Raw genomic sequence first — 11,330 nt, 5'->3', positions numbered from 1 at the left:
CATGAAACCATAAAACTCTTAGAAGAAAATATAGGGAAAACTCTCTTGAATATAAACATGAGCAACTTCTTCATGAACATATCTCCATGGGCAAGGGAAACAAAAGCAAAAATGAACAAGCAGGACTATATCAAACTAAAAAGCTTCTGTACAGCAAAGGACACCATCAGTAAAACAAAAAGGCATCCTACAATATGGGAGAATATATTCATACATGACATATCTGATAAGGGGTTGACATCCAAAATATAGAAAGAGCTCATGCACCTCAACAAACAAAAAGCAAATAACCCAATTAAAAAATGGGCAGAGGATCTGAACAGACACTTCTCCAAAGAAGAAATTCAGATGACCAACAGGCACATGAAAAAATGCTCCACATCGCTAATCATCAGGGAAATGCAAATTAAAACCACAATGAGATATCACCTCACACCGGTTAGGATGGCCAACATCCAAAAGACAAGGAACAACAAATGTTGGCAAGATTGTGGAGAAAGGGGAACTCTACTACACTACAGTGCTGGTGGCAATGTAAATTAGTTCAACCATTATGGAAAGCAGTATGGAGGTTCCTCAAAACACTAAAAATAGAAATACCATGACCCAGGAATTCCAGTGCTAGGAATTTACCCTAATAATGCAGGAGCCCAGTTTGAAAAAGACATATGCACGCCGTGTTTTTTGTATCACTATTTATAATAGCCAAGAAATTGAAGCAACCTAAGTATCCATCAGTAGATGAATGGGTGAAGAAGACATGGTACATATATGCAACGGAATATTATTCAGCCATAAGATGAAAACACATTGTACCATTTGCAACAACGTGGATGGAGCTAAAGGGTATTATGCTCAGGGAAATAAGCCAGGCAGAGAAAGTCAAGTATCAAGTGATTTCAGTCATCTGTGGATTATAAGAACAAAGAAAAATACTGAAGGAATGAAACAGCAGCAGACTCACAGAACCCAAGAATGGACTAACAGTTACGAAAGGGAAAGGGACTGGGGAGTATGGGTGGGAAGGGAGGGATAAGGGGAAAATGGGGCATTAGAATTAGCACACATAATGTAGGGGGGTGGCATGGGGAAGGCAGTATAGTAGAGAGAAGATAAGTAGTGATTTGATAGCATCTTACTATGCTGATGGACAGTGACTGTAATGGAGTATGTGGTGGGAACTTGATAATGGGGGGAATCTAGTAACCACAATGTTGTTCATGTAAGTGTATATTAATGACACCAAAAAAAATAATAAAAAAGAGCAGATTTGCATTACAAGAATGTTTTTAAAACATTCTTCAGAGGGAAGGGAAATGAGACTAAATGGAAACCCAGATATAAAGGAATGAATGAAGAACACTTGAAATGGTAAATATGTGGGTAAATATAAAAGACTGTACATTTTTTTCTTAATTTCTTTAAAAGACATGTAATCATAGGCAAAAATTATCGTATTTAAACATATTTGGGTCTTAAAATACATGAAAACATGTATATGATAACAATAACATAAAGGATGGGGAATAAATAGAACTAAAACATTACAGAACTAAATAGGACATTTGCAAGTTTCTTACAGTTTCCATCAGATACAGTATGAAGTTTATGTACATTGAGATAATTTAAGGGTGTATACAGCAAACTCTTGAGTAAGCATTAAAAATTAAAGAGGTTTAACAGAAGGTCAACAGAGGAATTAAGATAAAATATGAAGAAATACTGATTAACCCAAAAGATAGCAGAAAGGACAGAGGAACAAAATAAGGATGAAACAACTAGAATACAATTTGCAAAGTGTTACTAGATCTAAATCCAACCACATTAACATTACATTAAATGTAAATAGACTAAAAACTCCAGTTAAAAGGCAGAAATCAGACTGGATGTAAAAAGAAAATCAAGAAGCAGCTATAAGTTATCTACAAAGATACACACAGACAGATTGAAGGGGAAAGGATGGAAAAAAATTTACCAGGAAAGAGTAAGCCTAAGAAAAATGGAATGGTTCTATTAGTATTAGACAACATAGACTTCAAACCAGGAGTGTTAAGACTGGTAAGAATGGACAGTTCATAATATAAAGAAAGGGTCAAATCATCAGAAGACATAAAAACCTAACCAGAAACATAAAAATCTTGTATATGTACCTAACAACAAAACTTCAAAAAACATAAAGTAAAAACTCACGAAAATAAAAGAAGAAATAGACAAATCCATGGTCATAGATTGTAACTTTCATCTCAGTGAGTGATAGAAAAACTAAATTTAAAAATCCATAAGGATATAGTTGATCCAAATATGCTATCAATACTTAATTGATATTTATAGGAACAATTCATTGTTACAGAACCACTCAACTGCAACATACACATTCTGTTTAAAGTGCACAGGGAATGCTCACTAAAGTAGATAATATACTATGAAATAAGAAAATAAGTTAGGAAGTCTTAATAAATTTCAAAAGGTTGAAATCTTAGTGCCTCTTCTCTGGCCACAACAGAATTAAAATAGAAATCAATAATAATTTCTAGAAAAGCACCTAAATACTTCAAAATTAAACACACACTTAAAATCAGTGTGTCAAAAAAAGAAATCATAAGGGAAATAAAATCTTCTGAATGGCAAAACCATAGTATATCAAAAAATGTGAAATGCAGATATAACAGTGCTTCGAGGGAAAGGCATAGCTTTTAATGTTAATGTTTTTTAAAAGTAGTTTTTAAAATCAATAACATCATCTACTCTAGGCAATTATAAAAAGAAAAGGAAGTCAACTACCAGTTAAATAGGAAGAAAGAAATAATGAAGAGCAAAGTCAATGAACTAGAAAACAAAAATCAATGGAAGCAAAAAAATGGCTTTTTGAAACGATTTTAAAAATTGATAAGCTTCTGACTAGATTTGTTGGAAGATAAAATATAAACTACCAATATTAGGAATGTCTGAGCAAAGGACTGGGTCCCTGCTCTCATGGACTTCTAGCGGGGGAAACAAACTTAAATAATCGCACAAAGATGTATAGCTATAGACTGTTGTAAACTCTGTATGAGCGTGGCCAATTTAGGTCTGGGTGTCCCCCCTGAGGAGGTAAATTAACAGAATCTCAGCCCCTGGTCTTCCCGGCCCCCGCCGGCAGGGGGCAGACCCGCCCCGCTCCCGTCCCCGCCCTTCCGCGCAGGCGCAATGTCAGGGCTGGGTGGAGGGCGGCCCGCGGAGGGGGCGGGACAACCGTCGGGCAGCTACCGAGTGTGTCCGCGGGTTTGTGAGGTGGCCTCGGTCGGGCCCAGTGGCTGAGGTCACCCGCGATGCCGAGGCCAGAGCCGGCATCCTCGCCCCTCTGAGCAGCTCTCGGCGCGGAAGGCTCAGAGAGTGGCTATGGCGGAGTCCTCCGCGCCCGGGCGCAGCGAGTCCCCAGGCAGCGGGAGCCTGGCAGACGAGACGGAGGAGGAGGAGGAGGAGCGGGAGCCGCTGCTGCCGCGGATCACCTGGGCCCCGCCGCGGAGGGGCGCGCCGGGGGGCGCCGTGAGGCTGGTGGAGGCTGGAGGCGAGGAGGGCGCGGCCTTCCCTCGCGAGGCTGTCGATGAGGAACCGCTGCTCCCGCACAGGGACGCGCCGCGCTGCCCCTCCCGGGGCCCAAGAGGCCTCCGGAACTCGCCCACCGACCCGGACCGGATCCGCCCCGTGGGTTCAGGTGCGACCCGGCTCTTAACCTTCTGTCCGCGGCGCTCTCGGAGCCCCTGTCGCCACCCTGCTCCGCTCCCCGTTCTCGCCCCTGCCTGGGTCCCAGCTCCCCACCCTGCCCCGGGCTCGGTTCTCTGTCTCACACTAGCGCTTCCCTGTAGGAAAGGCAGTTCACCAGGCATCCCGTCCAACGCACAGGACAAGGGGCCAGACGCTGGTTAAACCTTGGACACCTTGCCCTTCTTTCCTGCTCTCCCGTTCACCGCACCGTTTCCGGGGGCTCTAGGCTCCTTCACCTAAGGCCCATGGTTGTCATCAAACTCTGATACTTGAGGCTCCCCAATGAGCCTAAGCTTTTGGAGTCAGACACTAGGGGAAATTTAACACCGTAAAATGACGGAAGCTCTTTGCTCAAGTTTGGACTTGAGGTTTGGATTAAGAACCCTGAACTTTCAAGAAAGTTCCCCAAGTTGTTAATTTGCAACGTGGATAATAGCAGAAGTGTACAGCAAGAATATCCAATTGCCACTGGGACACGTTTTAGGAACTTTATATTAAATGTTATTGTGACGTTAGCTAAAGGAGGCAGAGGGGGTTAAGTTTTTGTATCTGATATCTCTTGCAAGGTTTTCTTTCTTGAATCATTTGTTAGTATACTTTAAAAGAAAAAAACCCTTTTCACTATTAAGTGGATTGATAGCCTCAGGTAAAAGAGAGGGGAATTGAAGTGTTGAAAGGGAGTAAAATTTAGGCATTATCCTGCAGGCATGGATATATATTGATAAAGGAAGGTTTTTTTTCACATGAGGTGTCGAGTTAGGCTAGTTTGATAGTAAAACAGAGTAGACTTGTAAGAGTTCCAGCTAGAAGTGAGACAGGCTAGTTTGTAAAATGGTAATGGTAACACCTAGCTGCTGGTTAAGATAGTTTAACTGAGATGGTGTGTGCACTGTTGTTCATAGATATCACCTAATATGTGACAAATAAAAGCCACAGGGAATGTAGTTTTTATCAGTACTACTTAGTTTGACATGTCCTACTACTAGTACACTAATGGGCTTTCTCCAATTTAAAGAGTTTTAGATAGAATAGGCTATTCAACTTAACTTCCAGTGAAACATATTTTAGACTGAATAAAATGGAGAGGCCCAAGGGAAGTTGACTTTCTAATTCAAGGGTTTCAGAAATAAACTTTAGCAAACCAGTCTGACATGCATCTGACATGCGGGTCAGTAAATGATAATAGTTACTGTGTTAGCTGATGGATGCGTTGACAGTACATTTAACAGAACAATCAGGAAGTTGGAACCAGATGACAAATGGAACCACATTCACTTACCTACATTGGTAATTGGTGTATATATCACCCAGAATACCATCTGAAGTAAATCAGATTTGAGTGACTAGCTTGCCTTTTCCTACCCCAGAATTACCTGTGTAGCTAGATTTCAAAAGAGCCCAAAACCTTGTAAGTACCTTTATTCTGTGAAAGTGGGATTTTGGAAACAAATAATACTAAGGTTAGGAAAAAGTAAAATTGGGAATAGAGTTTAGTACTCAAAATACAAATGGATTATTGAAGAGAATTCCTACCTGTTTTAATGATAGTAGCTTTTATAACACTTTCATAAATGACTGCACAGCTCACGGTTTGTTAAGACCTTTTTAAAAAACTTCATTAATTCTTACATTAGCACTGCAAGTTAATTGTTACTCATCCTTAATCCTTGTAGTGAGGATTGAAAATGAGTAAAACTGTAATGACTAATGGTTCATAAAACTTAAGAGGTTAAGCCAAAGTCAAGTATCCAGGAAGTGGTAAAGGCAGGACTGAGCCTAGTTCTTTCTTCCTGTTGCACTTTCCCCATTTTGCTGTAGATCCCCAAGTGTTAAAAAATAATTGTTTCTTTGGGTTATTTATTATGAAGGTCTTATTTTTAATAGATTTAGAAATAGTTTTGAATTATAAAAACTACTTTAAAAATTTCAAACCAGTCTTCTAAAAAGTTTATGACTGAGTAATTTAACTAGAGTTTTAAGTTTAGTTATCTTTTAATGTATCTGTTAACTTACCCTTTATCATCCAATTTCTATGCAGCCACCTCTGTAATTCCAAGAAATTCTTCCTTTAGATGAATATTAACATCATTTATGATGATTACCTGTTTTGTTTATGTAAACAGGAGCTTGATGTATTAGCCAGTGGAAGAATGTCATATTAGACAAGAAAGTTGTTATCTGTACTTGAACAAAGCATTTGACAAGGTCTAGAATCGGCATAAACCATAAGCCATAGTATTGTTGGATCAATGTCAAAGTAGAAGGATTAGTGGCATTCCTTGTTCTAGTTGTCATTTTTACTCAGGAATTGAAGAGTAATAAAGATGATAATAGGTAATACACATGTGACAAGTAGTATGTGCAGGGCATAGTTCTATATATAGTTCTCTTATTAATTCATAGCGAACCCTCTGAAGTGAGTAGTATTTTTTATTCTCATTTTAAGGAAGCATAGAGAAGTGAAGTGACTTCTCCAAGGTCCCAGTTAATAAAACCAGGAGACCTTGGAGAGGTCTTGTTTTGTCAGAGAACCTAACAATTAGCGAATGGTGTTGGAGTTCACAAAGAGCTACCAAGTAAAAGGAAGTATGTATTTGTAAGCCTTTAATGATTCATGGTGGCGTATAAATGTACAAACAAAATAAAATCATTTACAAGAAAGGAAGAAAGACAACAGTGGGAAATAAGAGTAATGAAATAAATAAGATGGGGATTGGAATAGGAATACACAAAATGTACATCAGACACTTGATGCAGGCAGCACACAAATCTGATTTTTAAGAGAGCCACCAGCTTGAGAGAAACACAAACACTGTGTCCATAAAATTAAAATCAACTGGCTATTTGGACCAAAATAGAACTGATAAAGGATAACCTGTCATGTATTCCTTTAGGGAAGAGCCTGTATGCTAAGTAATATCTTTGTAATGAAAATGATGAATTTCATTGAGAATATTCCCTGCAACTTTCCTGACGCCTGTTTCAGTACAGGTAATTCCAGTGGATGGTGCTATCAGTATTGCTGGATCTAGATTCAAGATAGTGATAATCTGGCTTAATTTAGAGGAAGGTCTTAGAAGAGTAGATGTCCCATGTGTCTTGATAATCCTCCGAACGTGAGCTTTTAAAAGGTAGTGAGCAGTGGGGATGTTGGGGATTATTCCTCAACCAGTAAGTTAGAATATAACTATTCTTTGTTTTCCATTTATTGCTGAGAAAAATCATTCGTCAAATATTTGGGTGCTTACTTGGCTGCCAGCGGAAATCGAGGCCTTGGGGAAGCAGTGGTGACTGACATATCAAATGGATGTTCAGTCACCAGCCTTGTCCCCACTTAGCTTTATATTCTCGTGGAGGAAACAGTCAATTAAAACAGCTCTAACAGGGAATATATATGCTTGGATGGGGAAAGCTGAGGAGTCCATTAGATCGTGTTCTGGATTTAGGCCCAGGGAAAACTAAGTAGAGGACATGGCATCCAATTTGAGACTTGAAGGATGAATAGCCCTGGAGCCCCGGGGCAGGACGCAGATCACCAAACTCATGAACCAGATACTTTTTCTTTTAGAAAATGTTCTGGTCAGTGGGTAAGATATAGTCCCAACCCTCCAGTGAGGAAGAGTTCATTTTGATTATTTAAAATGAGAACTTGTTAAGTTATGTATACTTACATAAAATAAATGAAAAAGGTTTTTCAATGAATTATTTTATTCTAGTTTCAGTTTCTACTTACTAAAGGACTAGTAATAGCCCTTAAGGGGACAGTGTGTTAATAAATAATTCTCAAATTTATTGAGGGCCCACCACATGCCAGGCACTGTTTTAAGCACCTGGGATTTATCAGAGAACAAAACAGTCATCTCTACCCTCCCGGACTTAGATCGTTTTGTTACAGCATTGCAAGTGGTCAGATGGAGTTGAAAGGTGAGTTAGAATTAGCCGTGGGAAGGAAGCTTGTCAAGTGGGGAACAGCATGGGCAAAGGTTCAGTGGGTGGGCTGGATGTCTTGTGAAAAATGAGGCACTTAAATAGGACTGGAACTTAACTAGAAGGCCACCACTTAGAGGAGACCCAAAGTTAGTACATGAGGTAGAACTGAGATTTGCCTCAGAAACAATTTGAATATTGATTGATTTGTTTGTTTACCAAACAGAAATCCCAGTAGTTTATACCTAAAGAAGGGGTAATAGTAATTTTAATTTAAAAAAATTAAAATGTAGCTAACCGTGCCCCTCAGTTGTTAAAAATCAAACCAAACAATGACAACAAACTTTCAAACCAGATCTCTGTAGCACTATAGTCTGACACAGTGTAACATTTGAGGGTATCCTTCAAATTAAACTCATTGCCAAATGTCTGTTTAACTGAAATGAAGAAAATTGTAGAATGTAATTGTGTTATGAGTCAGTTAAAGAAAAATCTACTCGAAAACAATTACTTTGATTTTAGAATAGTTAGTAAGTAGCCTTTTTACTGGCAGTAATGAGATGGTAGGACCAGTTGTCTTTTAAGTGTCTTTCTAGAATATGATGGTAAACCTGCACTGTCTTCAAATAATGTCCATTTTTGTGTAGGGATATTATCTCACCCAAAAGAGTTGCTCAATAAGGGACAAGTTACAGAGAAAAGGGCTTGAAAACATCCTGGCTGATTTTATAGGAATGGTTCTGATTGATCTAAACCACTGGTCAAAACTAAATTACTAAGTACTCAGTATGATCTTGGGCTCCATAAGAGGAACAAAGGCAGGTTCTGTGATGAACTCATGAAGCAGTGTGATAACATTTAATAATAATAATGTCAGAGTCTGCACGTAGTTTTCAAAAGGATTGCTCACGTGCAGGATCGGAGGGAGCAAAGCTGTCTATGAGTGTAGCCTTTCAGTGTGAAGTGGTAGTATGACAGGACTCCTGGACAGCTAATGCAATCCCAGACGGCTTCTTAGTCTGCTATAGTATCAAGACTGAGCAATGTCTCTATTCTCTGAATGGGTTGCTCGATTCTGGTGACCACATTTTAAGGAGACACACTGAAAAACTGAGGCATGAAACAGGAGGATAACTTGGATGCTGGAAAGCCTGAAAACACTTCCATATGGAAGGAGAGGGAGAATAAAGAAGACTTAGGGGAACATGGAATGATCTTCAACTATTTGAAAAGCTATCCTTGAGAAGAAAGGAGTAAGTAGACTTGCTCCAAATGGCAGGTCTAGGGCAATGGGTAAAACTACAGGAGACTTATTTCTCGAAGAGGATGTTTATATCTGTTTTCAAACTAACAAAGGGAGCATGAAAAGAGTAGTGATCTCTTCTTTGAAAGTGGTTAAATGTTGGCCCAAGAGCACTGGCTGGTGATGTAGTACGGAGAGTAAGCCAGCACTAGAGCAAGGTTGAAATAAGCAACTTCCCAGGTTCCTTCTTGTTAAGAGCCTTGACCTAGAAGAAATATCATTTGACTAATGATAGTTATTACTGGCCCATTCTAGGACATAAATACTTCATGTATTCAATTAAATATCAAGTACCCACTAAATTTTGATCCCTCTTCACTGTGAACAGAAAAACAAAGTTCCTCCCTTCATTCTTTCTTTTTTTTAATTTTTAATTATTTATTTTATTAAGGTATCATTGATAGACACTCTTATGAAGGTTTCACAAGAAAAACAATATGGTTATTACATTCACCCTTATTGAGTCCCTCCCATACCCCATTGCAGTCATTGTCCATCAGTGCAGTAAGACGCTACAGAGTCCCTATTTGTCTTCTCTGAGCTACACTGTCTTCCCCATGACCCCACACACACCATGTGCACCAATCACAATACCCCACAATCCTCTTCTCCCTCCCTCCCCACCTGCCCTCCTCCACCCCTCCCCTTTGGTAAACCATTAGTCCCTTGGAGTCTGTGAGTCTGCTGTTATTTTGTTCCTTCAGTTTTGCTTTGCTGTTATACTCCACAAATGAGGCAAATCATTTGGTATTTGTCTTTCTCTGCTTGACTTATTTCACTGAGCATAATACTCTCTAGCTCCATCCATGTTGTTGCAAATGGTAGCCTCCCTTCATTCTTAAGAATTTTTATAGGATAAATATGAATGATTTGGAATTAATATATCAATTATATAGACATAACTAAAATACTTAAATTATTCTTTTAAGTAGATTAAATATGGCCAATTGCCATTTATGTACTATTTTTCTCAGCACAACTTTTAAAAATTAGTAAATAACAGATTTATTTCTGTCTGAAGTAAGGCAAATTTTGAATTAAGGGAAGTTTATGTTTAAAATTTTCATAATATTGACTGCACACAATAGTATTTAAATACCTTACAAAGTAAAATGTGAATAAGTTTCGGCTTGTCTACCACTTTAAATGATTAATTATTAATTCATTCTGCAAATGTTTAATGAGTGCCTGTTATGTTCCATGAACTATAAATATTCTGAGCATACAACAGTAAAAGAAATCCTTGTCTTCTTGGAGCTCACAAAATTAAATGATGTGTTAGGTGATAAGTGCTAAATAGAAAAATGAAGTGGAGGATGGGGGAGATGTGGCAGGGTCTTGGAGGCTGTTGTAGGGACTTGGACATTTTCTTTGAGTGAGATGGGAAATTACTGGGCTGTTTTGTACACAGGAGTGACAAGATCTGACTTATATTTTATTTGACTGTAGCTTCTCTGTTGACGATAGAGAGGGCATGGATGAAAGAGACCAGTTAAGAGACTCTTATAATAATTTAAGTTTGTTGATATTTAAGAGAGTTGATAGTGACATAAATCACCTGGAAGGAGGGGAGATGGTAAGAAGTGGTTGGATTCTGGATATTTAAGGTAGAGTCACACAACTTGCTGATGGGTTGGATGTGGAGGGGTGGTGAAAGTGTAGGATCATGGATGATATCAAGGTTTTGGTCTGAGCAACTGGAAGATTAGGAGTTCCCACCAACTGAGTGAAGCAGTCGGGGTGGGCAGATGAAGAGTTGAGTTTTGGATAGTAAAGTCTGAGCTGTTCATTAAACATCCAAATAGAGGTGTTGAAGTACAATAGTCTGGAGTTCAGGGCAGAAGTCCAGGCTTGAGATACCAGTGTTGATAAAGAAAAGAGGATCATGAATTAATAAGCCTGGGACATTCCAAAGTTAAGCAGTCAGGGAAATGAAGTACGCCAGCAAGAAGACTGAAAAAGAGCAGCCAATGAAGTAGGAGGGAAAACCTGGAGAAGTGGGGTCCTAGAAGTCCTAGAAGTTTCAAAGAGGAGTGGGTGACCAACAGGGTCAAAGGTGGTATTGTTCAAAGAAGATACGTTCTGAAGTTGGAGGTCACTGTGTACCCTGACAAAATTAGATCAGTGGAGTGGTTGGGACAGAAGTCTGACTGAAATGGGTTCAAGAGAGAATCAGAGAAGAGTTGGAGATAAATATAAATAACTGCATACAACTTCTGTTATAAAGGGGAGCAAGAAATTAAGTGAGTGTCTAGGAGGATTGTGGGGGTTAAAAGATTTGCATTAAGATGAGAAAAATTACAGCATTCTTAGTAAGGTGATGGAAATGATCCAACAGAGGAGGAAATATTGATGC

General features: G+C 39.0%; 1 protein-coding gene across 3 annotated transcripts in view; it reads left to right on the top strand.

Moving 5' to 3' along the window:
- The first annotated feature begins 3,200 nt into the window (after positions 1-3,200).
- The window catches only part of PI4K2B (phosphatidylinositol 4-kinase type 2 beta), a 51,405-nt gene continuing 43,275 nt past the window's right edge, over positions 3,201-11,330 (top strand). For 2 of the 3 annotated variants that reach the window (XM_073237772.1, XM_073237771.1), the window contains exon 1: positions 3,201-3,694. In XM_073237772.1, coding sequence (XP_073093873.1) covers positions 3,379-3,694 — 316 coding nt within the window. In that variant the 5' untranslated portion in view covers positions 3,201-3,378. The remainder of the gene's footprint in view (positions 3,695-11,330) is intronic. The other variant, XM_073237770.1, reaches the window with a different exon arrangement.

The sequence above is a fragment of the Manis javanica genome, chromosome 5 (genome assembly GCF_040802235.1).
Source record: "Manis javanica isolate MJ-LG chromosome 5, MJ_LKY, whole genome shotgun sequence".
In the NCBI taxonomy this organism is placed as follows: domain Eukaryota; kingdom Metazoa; phylum Chordata; class Mammalia; order Pholidota; family Manidae; genus Manis; species Manis javanica.
The sequence above is the reverse complement of the archived record's forward strand: the minus strand, read 5'-3'. Positions and strand labels throughout refer to the sequence as shown.